Source organism: Trachurus japonicus, chromosome 19 (genome assembly GCF_045865225.1).
Source record: "Trachurus japonicus isolate A0001 chromosome 19, Traja_1.0".
In the NCBI taxonomy this organism is placed as follows: Eukaryota; Metazoa; Chordata; class Actinopteri; order Carangiformes; family Carangidae; genus Trachurus; species Trachurus japonicus.
Window position 1 is genome coordinate 12,411,893 of NC_140925.1, and position 13,277 is coordinate 12,425,169.

The following is a 13,277-nucleotide window of genomic DNA, read 5'->3' on the forward strand; positions in this document are numbered from 1 at the left end:
AGCTGAGCTGCTGCTCATTTATAAGACTCACCTGTTTCATTTTTCACTGGGGAAACCTGCACACACACCTGTGGCTTACACAAAGGTCCAGACAACCAACAAGCAGCTCATGGTCAGTGCTTCACATTTCAGGTTTGATCAGTGATTCAGAAAACCAGATGAGTGTATTTAATTCTGTTTCAATATTTTTGCAATTTAAGTAAAATTCACATTTGTTCATCAGATTGATATTTGCATCACTGCTACAGGTTTAACAACAAAAAGTGAATCATCATTATTATTATTGTCTGATTTAAATCTGTTACTTGTTTTGTATTTTTAAAGAGTTTAATGTGTTTATTTAGTTTTATTGCATTTTTTATTACTATAGTCAGTGGTTTCATTTCTATTATTTATAATAGTATATCTTGATCTTACCATTGATTTAATCTAATTATGTTACATTCACTGAAGATGTTTTCTCATAACCAGTGATGTTGTTTCAAAAGGTTTTCAAAACTACATGTTGGAAGTAAAATCTTATTTTGTGGCAGCAGAAGAACTTGTGTTTTCAAGTTGATCAAGTTGAACCCAAAATTATACACAGTGTGTGAGATAAAACAATACACATTTGCTGGAAGATTTTTTTTTTTTATTGACCAAAGTGAATAAATAAATATTGTATAAAAATATATTTCATTTTTTTCAATGCAAATTTTAGAAAATAAAAAAAGCAGATGTAACTAAATGTGTTTTGGTTGAGCAGAGATGAAATCAGCTGGTCTGCTCTGATCAGATGGTTTCTGACTTCCTGTCTGATCAGCTCCCAGGATTCAGCGCCGTGGCCCTGCACACACAGGAATATTATCATTATTACCATAAATAGATAGATAGATAGATAGATAGATAGATAGATAGATAGATAGATAGATAGATAGATAGATAGATAGATAGATAGATAGATAGATAGATAGATAGATAGATAGATAGATAGATAGATAGATAGATAGACTTACTCTTCTTGTGAGGAGGTGGCGAGTGAGTCTCTTGAACGACATGTGCAGCTTCTTGTTCCTCCTGTGTCTCCCAGTCTGAAGAAAAAAACAAAACATAAAATCATGTTTAAAAAAAAAAAAAATCTGTGTTGTTGTAATGACACTGTCGCCGTGGAGACAGATGTTCATTAATTAGAGAAACAGGCTGGTGATCCACTCTGAGACACTCACACAGGAGCGAAGGCCGTCAGCCTGCTGCGTCACAACGCCAACAAAGTCCTTCACTGTCTTCTCCTCCCATGATGCATTGCTGTAGTCCTCTTCAAACACAGCGGCCACCTCGTCCAGAATTTGCACCGTGAAACTGACTTTATCCTCAGCCTGGAGGAAGAAGGAGGAGGAGAAGAGTAATCAGATTACTACAGGGACACATTCACATAATAGTAATAATAAAACTAAAGCAGGGGTGTCAAACTCATTTTAGTTCAGGGGCAACAAACAGCGCAATCTGATCTCAAGTGGGCCGGACTAGTAAAATAATAGCATGATACCATATAAATAAAAAGAACATTGAATTGTTCCCTTTGTTTTAGTGCATTATTAAGATGTTTACAGTTAATGAACTATTCTTTTACGAACCAACTTGACATTTCTTGATTAAATGTGCAATTTCATGCCTCTTACAGTATGTCTTCTATGTAATTTTCACAGTTGGCAAATTCATCCTGAGGGCCGGATTGAACCCTCTGCCGGGCCGGTTTTGGCCCACGGGCCGCATGTTTGACACCCCTGGACTAAAGGCTTTTATTTTGAAAACCATTAAAAGAGAAGAAACTTACTGATGCTGTGAACACCTGGCTGTACAGGTCATAAGGGAAGGACACAGCGTCGTTCACTTCGATGTGCTCACCCTGCATCACACACACAAAGACAAACACACACATCATGAGTTGAGGTGAACACACACACACACACACACACACACACACACACACACACACACACACACACACACACACACACACACACACACACACACACACACACACACACACAGACACACACACACACACACACACACACACACACACACACACACACCCTGGTCCACAGAGTCTGAACAGAGCAGCTCTCAGAGCAGTGGACTCACCATGTTGTCCAGCAGCTTCAGATGTTCTTCACTGTGCTCTCTGAACTTGTTGTGCATCCAGCTGCAGCTCAGCGACGAGCCTCCACTGAGCTGAGCCACAAACAGGCAAACAAACAAGATCCTGCTCAACATCTTCACAAAGATTAAAGATGACAAGTCTCCTCTGAGGGTGTAGAGTCAGTCCAGATGTGTCCAGCTGCTGTGATGAGATGGAGCTGAGCTGCTGCTCATTTATAAGACTCACCTGTTTCATTTTTCATACCTGCCGGCCTGGGGAAACCTGCACACACACCTGTGGCTTACACAAATGTCCAGACAACCACAACAAGAAGCTCATGGTCAGTGCTTCACATTTCAGGTTTGATCAGTGACCTGAAGAAAAAGTTTTCCCACAATAAAAGAATAAAACAATATCACAGCCAAGATAAGATGAGGATGAGGGAAAAGGAAATTATAGCCAGATAGTTTTCCTTTTTTTTAAGACAAATTAAATGAAATTAATTTTCCTCAAATATAAAAAAGACACTTGGTGAAAAATGTTTCTCATGATGATAAAATGCAGTTTATACATAAAACAAGCGCAGAGCAGCGTCACCGTCACTCACTTTCATTTTCACTTTCCCCTGGAGGAGAGTTTAGTGTATGACACACTGATGTAACCTGTTTCACAGCTTTGGACACACACACACAACCACTGACTATAGTAATAAAAAATGCAATAAAACTAAATAAACACATTAAACTCTTTAAAAATACAAAACAAGTAACAGATTTAAATCAGACAATAATAATGATGATTCACTTTTTGTTGTTAAACCTGTAGCAGTGATGCAAATATCAATCTGATGAACAAATGTGAATTTTACTTAAATTGCAAAAATATTGAAACGGAATTAAATACACTCATCTGGTTTTCTGAATCACTGATCAAACCTGAAATGTGAAGCACTGACCATGAGCTGCTTGTTGTGGTTGTCTGGACCTTTGTGAAAGCTACAGGTGTGTGTGCAGGTTTCCCCAGTATGAAAAATGAAACAGGTGAGTCTTATAAATGAGCAGCAGCTCAGCTCCATCTCATCACAGCAGCTGGACACATCTGGACTGACTCTACACTCAGAGGAGACTTGTCATCTTTAATCTTTGTGAAGATGTTGAGCAGGATCTTGTTTGTTTGCCTGTTTGTGGCTCAGCTCAGTGGAGGCTCGTCGCTGAGCTGCAGCTGGATGCACAACAAGTTCAGAGAGCACAGTGAAGAACATCTGAAGCTGCTGGACAACATGGTGAGTCCACTGCTCTGAGAGCTGCTCTGTTCAGACTCTGTGGACCAGGGTGTGTGTGTGTGTGTGTGTGTGTGTGTGTGTGTGTGTGTGTGTGTGTTCACCTCAACTCATGATGTGTGTGTTTGTCTTTGTGTGTGCAGGGTGAGCACATCGAAGTGAACGACGCTGTGTCCTTCCCTTATGACCTGTACAGCCAGGTGTTCACAGCATCAGTAAGTTTCTTCTCTTTTAATGGTTTTCAAAATAAAAGCCTTTAGTCCAGGGGTGTCAAACATGCGGCCCGTGGGCCAAAACCGGCCCGGCAGAGGGTTCAATCCGGCCCTCAGGATGAATTTGCCAACTGTGAAAATTACATAGAAGACATACTGTAAGAGGCATGAAATTGCACATTTAATCAAGAAATGTCAAGTTGGTTCGTAAAAGAATAGTTCATTAACTGTAAACATCTTAATAATGCACTAAAACAAAGGGAACAATTCAATGTTCTTTTTATTTATATGGTATCATGCTATTATTTTACTAGTCCGGCCCACTTGAGATCAGATTGCGCTGTTTGTTGCCCCTGAACTAAAATGAGTTTGACACCCCTGCTTTAGTTTTATTATTACTATTATGTGAATGTGTCCCTGTAGTAATCTGATTACTCTTCTCCTCCTCCTTCTTCCTCCAGGCTGAGGATAAAGTTGGTTTCACGGTGCAAATTCTGGACGAGGTGGCCGTTGTGTTTGAAGAGGACTACAGCAATGCATCATGGGAGGAGAAGACAGTGAAGGACTTTGTGGGCGTTGTGACGCAGCAGGCTGACGGCCTTCGCTCCTGTGTGAGTGTCTCAGAGTGGATCACCAGCCTGTTTCTCTAATTAATGAACATCTGTCTCCACGGCGACAGTGTCATTACAACAACACAGATTTTTTTTTTAAAACATGATTTCATGTTTTTTTTAAATTCAGACTGGGAGACACAGGAGGAACAAGAAGCTGCACATGTCGTTCAAGAGACTCACTCGCCACCTCCTCGCAAGAAGAGTAAGTCTATCTATCTATCTATCTATCTATCTATCTATCTATCTATCTATCTATCTATCTATCTATCTATCTATCTATCTATCTATCTATCTATCTATCTATCTATCTATCTATTTATGGTAATAATGATAATATTCCTGTGTGTGCAGGGCCACAGCGCTGAATCCTGGGAGCTGATCAGACAGGAAGTCAGAAACCATCTGATCAGAGCAGACCAGCTGATTTCATCTCTGCTCAACCAAAACACATTTAGTTACATCTGCTTTTTTTATTTTCTAAAATTTGCATTGAAAAAAAAAAAGAAATATATTTTTATACAATATTTATTTATTCACTTTGGTCAATAAAAAAAAATAATCTTCCAGCAAATGTGTATTGTTTTATCTCACACACTGTGTATAATTTTGGGTTCAACTTGATCAACTTGAAAACACAAGTTCTTCTGCTGCCACAAAATATGATTTTACTTCCAACATGTAGTTTTGAAAACCTTTTGAAACAACATCACTGGTTATGAGAAAACATCTTCAATGAATGTAACATAATTAGATTAAATCAATGGTAAGATCAAGATATACTATTATAAATAATAGAAATGAAACCACTGACTATAGTAATAAAAAATGCAATAAAACTAAATAAACACATTAAACTCTTTAAAAATACAAAACAAGTAACAGATTTAAATCAGACAATAATAATAATGATGATTCACTTTTTGTTGTTAAACCTGTAGCAGTGATGCAAATATCAATCTGATGAACAAATGTGAATTTTACTTAAATTGCAAAAATATTGAAACAGAATTAAATACACTCATCTGGTTTTCTGAATCACTGATCAAACCTGAAATGTGAAGCACTGACCATGAGCTGCTTGTTGGTTGTCTGGACCTTTGTGAAAGCCACAGGTGTGTGCAGGTTTCCCCAGTGAAAAATGAAACAGGTGAGTCTTATAAATGAGCAGCAGCTCAGCTCCATCTCATCACAGCAGCTGGACACATCTGGACTGACTCTACACCCTCAGAGGAGACTTGTCATCTTTAATCTTTGTGAAGATGTTGAGCAGGATCTTGTTTGTTTGCATGTGTGTGTGTGTGATATGCAGGTTAATAACTCCACTAACACCACTGGGGACGCTGGAGTGGATGACGTTTTGCCTTTCCCTCAGAGTCTGTACGACCAGGCGTCCAAAGCATCAGTAAGTTTCCTCTCTTTTAAAGGTTTTCAAAATAAAAGCCTGTGTTATTACATCTGCTCTGAGTCACAAATACATCCCTAATCTGATTACTCTTCTTCTTCTTCTCCTCCTTCTTCCTCCAGGCTGAGGATAAAGTTGGTTTCACGGTGCAGGTTCTGGACGAGGTGGCCGCTGTGTTTGAAGAGGACTACAGCAATGCATCATGGGAGGAGAAGACAGTGAAGGACTTTGTGGGCGTTGTGACGCAGCAGGCTGACGGCCTTCGCTCCTGTGTGAGTGTCAGAGTGGATCAATGAATGAATGATCAATAATTGATGGTGCAATTACGACTAATTTAGATGAACATAAACTTATAAATATATATTTCTATTCCCTGTTATTCATTTAGACTGGGAGACACAGCCACAAGAAGAAGAACAAGAAGCTGCACATGTCCTTCAAGAGACTCACACACCATCTAGAAGGAGCTGTATGTCTATCTATCTATCTATCTATCTATCTATCTATCTATCTATCTATCTATCTATCTATCTATCTATCTGAATCCTGGGAGCTGATCAGACAGGAAGTCAAAAACCATCTGGTGGGAGCAGATCAGCTGATTTCACCTCTGCTCAACTAAAGAACGTCCGTCACCGTCATCGGCTCATTTATTAACTTATCTATTTATTCTATGTAACTATAAATTAAACTGTTTATTTATTTATTTGGTTGCCTGTATATGTATTAAGTAACTGATTGAACATAATTTATGTGCCCTAACTTATGTTTTTCGATTTGCACTGAAAAAATTTGAATATTTATATTCTTATATTTATATATATATTTTTTTACTATAATATGTTTTTTATTTTATTTATTCTGACATTGTTACAGAAAATAAAAATAAATAATCTTCAAGAAAATAAAAAATGTGTATGGTTTTATCTCTTTAAACTCTTATACCTACTCTACAATTTGTACTGAAATGTTTCATTTATTTATATATTTTATCTATTATGACATTGTTACAGACAATAAAAATTAATAATATTAAAGAAAACTTAAAAATGTGTTATTTCTTTAAACTCTTCACCTACTTCTACAATGTGAAATGCTGCAATACTACCGTGATTCATCAGAGGGAGCAAAAGCACACTTATTTTTTCTATCATTGTTTTTAATTTCCCTTGTTAAAGCTGCAGTTGGCAAGACAACAAAATTCCAGGACTTTGTCGAAAATTTCAAAACAATAAAAGAGAATTAAAAGAGAAGAAACATATGGCTGTGAAGACCTGACTGCACAGGTCATAAGGGAAGGACACTGCAGCAGCGTGGTTCACTTCAATGATTGATCTGATTTGTACTTAAAGCAGAAGTAAGCGATCCGGTCGTTTTGGCTAACTTCTTGTCAGCCGATGGAGTTAGCAGCACAAACATTCAATTTTTGTGTTACTGTAAAGCAGTACTAAAGAACTTTCAGTTTTGGTTGAGTTTGGCGGCGCCTGTGGACCAAAGCGGTAGTGTTTTGCCTGAAGGAAGACTCCATTTCCCATGAACACTAGCGTGAAGCCCTGTAAATATCCTGCATTAAAATTAACAGAAGACATCAAAACTAAGTTTCTGTTTCCAGTGGATCATTTCAAAGTGAAAACACAAACATAATCCATTGCTAAAGTGCCGTTTTGCCTGTTCCCTCCTTGTTGTGACTCGCAAAAGTGAAAGTGAAAGTAAAGTGAGAGCAGGGTTCCTACCATGCTCCTCAAAGCTGCTTAGTGCCAGAGAAAGAGATACAGACCCCCTCAGGCCACGACAGAGGTGTCATTCAACTTGTTGTAAGTCGATGTATCATCACAAAAGTTATGAAAATATTTTATGAAGGTTGAAAAGTTCCTTAGTGCTGGTTTAATATAAGTCTTAAATAGTTATATCTTCCGACGACAATCACTTATATAGAGTGTTTGGTCTGAAACACGGGTCTGTCAGTCACTCTGCTCTGCTGTAAGCCGAGGAGAAAACTTTCCTTGTATCCTACAACCTTTATCCAATGAGGAGAGAGAACGGCATAAAGGGGCGGCCCTCTCTGTGTGTGCAGCCAAGGGATGCGCGTGAATGTGGTGACGTAGGGACGAGGGCCGGGACTGCTAACTCCATCGGCTGACAAGAAGTTAGCCAAAACCACCGGATCGCTTACTTCTGCTTTAAATTGTAAAAATATTCTGTTTTCTGTGTTTTCCTGCAGAATTTCTGCATTGTTTCTTTTAATCTGAGGAAGAAAGATTTGAGGCCCAAATTTATTATTTTCTAACATTTTAAATGAATAAATGTTGTAATAAACATCATTAAAACTGTAGCAGTGTATGAAAATTTCAGACAAGAACTTGATTACTTCATAAAAGTTGCAAAAATATTCCCGTCACTTTACAAATATCCTGCAATAATCTTTTCATGCAGCATTTCATCTTTTGTTGTTTTATTTATAAGCTTTATTGTGTCTTTGTCTTTTTATATATATATATATATATATATATATATATATATATATATATATATATATATATATACATATATGTTTTATATGTTTTATATGGTTTTCAAAATAAAAGTCTGGAATATTATCATTACTATGAAGGTGTCCCTGTAGAGGAGCTTGGTAGAGGTTGGGGGAGGGACCTAAACGTTGTATCATTTTGAAATTTAAGAATTAGTCCTGGAATTTCGTTGACTTGCCAACTGTAGCTTTAACAAGGGAAAAAAATATATGATAGAAAAATAAATGTGCTTTTGCGCCCTCTGTTGAATCAAGGTGGCATTGCAACCATAAACATTTCACATAGGTATAACACTGAAGAGTTTAAAGAGATAAAACCATACACATTTTTATATTTTCTTGAAGATTTTCTTTTATTGTCTGTAACAATGTCAGAATAAATAAAAAACATATAAAAAATATAAATATTAATATAAATATAATTTTTTTCAGTGCAAATTGAAAAACACAAGTTAGTACACAAAAATATATGTTCAATCAGTTACTTAATAAATAGACAGCTAACCAAATAAATAAATAAACAGTTTCATTTATAGTTAAATAGAATAAATACATAAGTTAATAAATGAGCCGATGACGGTGACGGACGTTCTTTAGTTGAGCAGAGGTGAAATCAGCTGATCTGCTCCCACCAGATGGTTTTTGACTTCCTGTCTGATCAGCTCCCAGGATTCAGCGCTGTGGCCCTGCACACACAAGAATATTATCATTATTACCATAGATAGATAGATAGATAGATAGATAGATAGATAGATAGATAGATAGATAGATAGATAGATAGATAGATAGATAGATAGACAGACTTACAGCTCCTTCTAGGTGGTGTGTGAGTCTCTTGAAGGACATGTGCAGCTTCTTGTTCTTCTTCTTGTGGCTGTGTCTCCCAGTCTAAATGAATAACAGGGAATAGAAATATATATTTATAAGTTTATGTTCATCTAAATAAGTCGTAATTGAACCATCAATTATTGATCATTCATTCATTGATCCACTCTGACACTCACACAGGAGCGAAGGCCGTCGGCCTGCTGCGTCACAACGCCCACAAAGTCCTTCACTGTCTTCTCCTCCCATGATGCATTGCTGTAGTCCTCTTCAAACACAGCGGCCACCTCGTCCAGAACCTGCACCGTGAAACCAACTTTATCCTCAGCCTGGAGGAAGAAGGAGGAGGAGGAGAAGAAGAGTAATCAGATTAGGGATGTATTTGTGACTCAGAGCAGATGTAATAACACAGGCTTTTATTTTGAAAACCTTTAAAAGAGAGGAAACTTACTGATGCTTTGGACGCCTGGTCGTACAGACTCTGAGGGAAAGGCAAAACGTCATCCACTCCAGCGTCCCCAGTGGTGTTAGTGGAGTTATTAACCTGCATATCACACACACACACATGCAAACAAACAAGATCCTGCTCAACATCTTCACAAAGATTAAAGATGACAAGTCTCCTCTGAGTGTGTAGAGTCAGTCCAGATGTGTCCAGCTGCTGTGATGAGATGGAGCTGAGCTGCTGCTCATTTATAAGACTCACCTGTTTCATTTTTCATACCTGCCGGCCTGGGGAAACCCGCACACACACCTGTGGCTTACACAAAGGTCCAGACAACCAACAAGCAGCTCATGGTCAGTGCTTCACATTTCAGGTTTGATCAGTGATTCAGAAAACCAGATGAGTGTATTTAATTCTGTTTCAATATTTTTGCAATTGAAGTAAAATTCACATTTGTTCATCAGATTGATATTTGCATCACTGCTACAGGTTTAACAACAAAAAGTGAATCATCATTATTATTGTCTGATTTAAATCTGTTACTTGTTTTGTATTTTTAAAGAGTTTAATGTGTTTATTTAGTTTTATTGCATTTTTTATTACTATAGTCAGTGGTTGTGTGTGTGTGTCCAAAGCTGTGAAACAGGTTACATCGGTGACGCTCTGCGCTCACGTCACGTCACGTCACACAACAATCACAGCTCACATGGTGTTTCTGAGGAACAACCACAAACTAGTGAATGAAGGGAAGAGCCTCGTTGTGTGTCATCATTTCATCCTCTGTCATGAAGTCATTACTGTAAATAATATCTTAACACGTGTTGTGTTGTTCCTGCAGGAGAGGGAGGAAAGAACCAGACTGTTTATTATTTTTCTGTCTATATGTGCTTTTCCATCCAGCAGGCAAATTTATTTTGTTTCGTAAATTATCATAACACAGAGGTCACTTAATGTGCTTAACAGACATTAAAGGAGCATAAATAAAGGAACAATAAGGAAACTGTATTGAAAAAAATGTATAAGACAAAGGAGAATAGAGTAGTTATTAGTAACAGTCATTTCTGTTTAAAGCCACAGTTTGAGTCAGAGCCAGTAAACTAGAGAAAGACTGAGGGGAAGTGTCAGAGTGTCTGATCTGACTGATTTAGCACTTCTGCATTTAGTAAACACAGTTTATTCTAAATATAATCTAATTTACAATGTAGTTGTAGTTGTAGTGTAGAGTTTTTACATTAAAAGCAGCAGGAAAAAAAGAATAGTAAGATAAGGAACATATCAAGAGGTATAATAACAATAAAACATAAAGAATCATTTATCATTTGCATTTTATTTCTTGCAACACAGTGGAGACCTTCACCTCTGCACAACTTCAAACAAAACAATCTTCTCTTCAAACGTCTTTTAATTTAAAACATTACATTAATTATGTGTTATCTTACGATTTATCTTTTCTGTTTGTCTCCATTCATTTTAACTGTGTTTGCAGTTCACAGGACAAAAATAACATTTATTGACTGCATTCATGTCACATACACACCAGTATTTATCTCATGTAGGTTTAATTCAATAAATAAATAAAGTTACCAAAATAAGAGTCTAAGCAACGATGCATCATCAGCCACAATATGTTTTCTCACGTTCTGCAGAGAACAAGGTGAAATGTCTTCAAAGAGTTCACTTTTGTTTTCTCTCCTCACAGGAACTTCCCCTTTACGGCTCCTACTGGACAAGGAGCAGTGACTCTTATCTAATCTGATCAGTGATGCAATAGTTTAACGATTCAGACATAAAAAAGAATATTTTTTATTTCTATGTTCTATGTTCACAGTTGATTTCAGGAGATATTTTTTCATGTGGCCTTAAAAAAACTGGGTACATTTCTCCTTTTTCTCTCATTTCTGCTCAATAAATAAATAAATATTATAATAATCACCATTAAAACTGGTGCAGTGTTGCAAATTTCAGACAAGAACAAGCTGATTTTTTCCCTTAAAAGTTGCAGAAATATTCCTGTTAATCCCCAAATATCCTTTATCTAACAGATCTGTTTAATTATGAACATTCATTTGTATGTTTTCATGCAGTATTTCAGCTTTTGTTTTATGTATAAAGTGCATTTTATCATCATGAGAAACATTTTTCACCAAGTGTCTTTTTTATATTTGAGGGAAATTAATTTAATTTAATTTGTCTTATTGTCCAATTTCCTTTTCCCTCATCCTCATCTTATCTTGGCTGTGATATTGTTTAATTCTTTTATTGTGGGAAAACTTTTTCTTCAGGTCACTGATCAAACCTGAAATGTGAAGCACTGACCATGAGCTGCTTGTTGGTTGTCTGGACCTTTGTGAAAGCCACAGGTGTGTGTGCAGGTTTCCCCAGGCCGGCAGGTCTGAAAAATGAAACAACAGGTGAGTCTTATAAATGAGCAGCAGCTCAGCTCCATCTCATCACAGCAGCTGGACACATCTGGACTGACTCTACACACTCAGAGGAGACTTGTCATCTTTAATCTTTGTGAAGATGTTGAGCAGGATCTTGTTTGTTTGCCTGTTTGTGGCTCAGCTCAGTGGAGGCTCGTCGCTGAGCTGCAGCTGGATGCACAACAAGTTCAGAGAGCACAGTGAAGAACATCTGAAGCTGCTGGACAACATGGTGAGTCCACTGCTCTGAGAGCTGCTCTGTTCAGACTCTGTGGACCAGGGTGTGTGTGTGTGTGTGTGTGTGTGTGTGTGTGTGTGTGTGTGTGTGTTCACCTCAACTCATGATGTGTCTTTGTGTGTGTGATGCAGGTTAATAACTCCACTAACACCACTGGGGACGCTGGAGTGGATGACGTTTTGCCTTTCCCTCAGAGTCTGTACGACCAGGCGTCCAAAGCATCAGTAAGTTTCCTCTCTTTTAAAGGTTTTCAAAATAAAAGCCTGTGTTATTACATCTGCTCTGAGTCACAAATACATCCCTAATCTGATTACTCTTCTTCTCCTCCTCCTCCTTCTTCCTCCAGGCTGAGGATAAAGTTGGTTTCACGGTGCAGGTTCTGGACGAGGTGGCCGCTGTGTTTGAAGAGGACTACAGCAATGCATCATGGGAGGAGAAGACAGTGAAGGACTTTGTGGGCATTGTGACGCAGCAGGCTGACGGCCTTCGCTCCTGTGTGAGTGTCAGAGTGGATCAATGAATGAATGATCAATAATTGATGGTTCAATTACGACTTATTAAGATGATAAACTTATAAATATATTTTTCTATTCCCTGTTATTCATTTAGACTGGGAGACACAGCCACAAGAAGAAGAACAAGAAGCTGCACATGTCCTTCAAGAGACTCACACACCATCTAGAAGGAGCTGTAAGTCTATCTATCGATCTATCTATCGATCTCTCTATCTATCTATCTATCTATCTATCTATCTATCTATCTATCTATCTATCTATCTATCTATCTATCTATCTATCTATCTATCTATCTATCTATCTATCTATCTATCTATCTATCTATCTGGTGGGAGCAGATCAGCTGATTTCATCTCTGCTCAATTAAAGAACGTCCGTCACCGTCACCGGCTCATTTATTAACTTATCTATTTATTCTATTTACGTAACTATAGATTAATCTGTTTATTTATTTGGTTGCCGGTCTATTTATTAAGTAACTGATTGAACATGTATATTTATATGGTAACTTGCACTGAAAAAAATGAAATATTTACTTTTTATATTTATATTTTTGTATGTTTTTTTTTATTTATTATTATTTATTTTATTTATTCTGATTGTTTCAGACAATAAAAATAAACCACTTCAAGCAAATATAAAAATGTATATGGTTTTATTTCTTTAAACTCT

At 37.3% G+C, this 13,277-nt stretch overlaps 4 protein-coding genes across 4 annotated transcripts in view; 2 read left to right on the plus strand and 2 right to left on the minus strand.

The window, feature by feature from the left end:
* Positions 1-36: 36 nt before the first annotated feature.
* LOC146967526 (interferon a3-like) lies at positions 37-2,256 on the minus strand. Its single transcript, XM_085762217.1, has 6 exons — positions 2,125-2,256; positions 1,814-1,885; positions 1,206-1,355; positions 996-1,070; positions 724-826; positions 37-56 (listed from the first exon to the last, which is right to left on the minus strand). The coding sequence occupies exons 1-6, from the start codon at positions 2,254-2,256 to the stop codon at positions 37-39; spliced, it is 552 nt and encodes a 183-aa protein (XP_085618343.1).
* A 1,016-nt stretch (positions 2,257-3,272) lies between these two features.
* Positions 3,273-5,925, plus strand: LOC146967527 (interferon a3-like). The gene is made up of 7 exons (XM_085762218.1): positions 3,273-3,404; positions 3,545-3,616; positions 4,075-4,224; positions 4,355-4,429; positions 4,579-4,681; positions 5,574-5,629; positions 5,752-5,925. Exons 1-7 carry the CDS (start codon positions 3,273-3,275, stop codon positions 5,923-5,925), a joined length of 762 nt encoding a protein of 253 aa, XP_085618344.1.
* A 2,827-nt stretch (positions 5,926-8,752) lies between these two features.
* Positions 8,753-9,699, minus strand: LOC146967528 (interferon a3-like). Its single transcript, XM_085762219.1, has 5 exons — positions 9,691-9,699; positions 9,436-9,567; positions 9,164-9,313; positions 8,967-9,047; positions 8,753-8,845 (listed from the first exon to the last, which is right to left on the minus strand). Exons 1-5 carry the CDS (start codon positions 9,697-9,699, stop codon positions 8,753-8,755), a joined length of 465 nt encoding a protein of 154 aa, XP_085618345.1.
* A 2,253-nt stretch (positions 9,700-11,952) lies between these two features.
* Positions 11,953-13,277, plus strand: part of LOC146967529 (interferon a3-like) — a 2,966-nt gene continuing 1,641 nt past the window's right edge. Inside the window, exons 1-4 of the mRNA XM_085762220.1 lie at positions 11,953-12,084; positions 12,222-12,314; positions 12,437-12,586; positions 12,700-12,780. Of these exons, the coding sequence (XP_085618346.1) occupies positions 11,953-12,084; positions 12,222-12,314; positions 12,437-12,586; positions 12,700-12,780 (456 nt within the window). The remainder of the gene's footprint in view (positions 12,085-12,221; positions 12,315-12,436; positions 12,587-12,699; positions 12,781-13,277) is intronic.

What these genes read in the sequence shown, in the direction of transcription:
- LOC146967528 (XM_085762219.1), bottom strand. An exon ending in ACCAGGCGTCCAAAGCATCA is followed by an intron (nt 9,314 to 9,435) that starts GTAAGTTTCCTC and finishes TTCTTCCTCCAG; the next exon opens with GCTGAGGATAAAGTTGGTTT. An exon ending in CCGACGGCCTTCGCTCCTGT is followed by an intron (nt 9,048 to 9,163) that starts GTGAGTGTCAGA and finishes TTATTCATTTAG; the next exon opens with ACTGGGAGACACAGCCACAA.
- LOC146967526 (XM_085762217.1), bottom strand. Translation starts at nt 2,256, where the DNA reads ATGTTGAGCAGGATCTTGTTTGTTTGCCTGTTTGTGGCTCAGCTCAGT. An exon ending in GCCAGGTGTTCACAGCATCA is followed by an intron (nt 1,356 to 1,813) that starts GTAAGTTTCTTC and finishes TTCTTCCTCCAG; the next exon opens with GCTGAGGATAAAGTCAGTTT. An exon ending in CTGACGGCCTTCGCTCCTGT is followed by an intron (nt 1,071 to 1,205) that starts GTGAGTGTCTCA and finishes TTTTTTCTTCAG; the next exon opens with ACTGGGAGACACAGGAGGAA.
- LOC146967527 (XM_085762218.1), top strand. Translation starts at nt 3,273, where the DNA reads ATGTTGAGCAGGATCTTGTTTGTTTGCCTGTTTGTGGCTCAGCTCAGT. An exon ending in GCCAGGTGTTCACAGCATCA is followed by an intron (nt 3,617 to 4,074) that starts GTAAGTTTCTTC and finishes TTCTTCCTCCAG; the next exon opens with GCTGAGGATAAAGTTGGTTT. An exon ending in CTGACGGCCTTCGCTCCTGT is followed by an intron (nt 4,225 to 4,354) that starts GTGAGTGTCTCA and finishes TTTTAAATTCAG; the next exon opens with ACTGGGAGACACAGGAGGAA.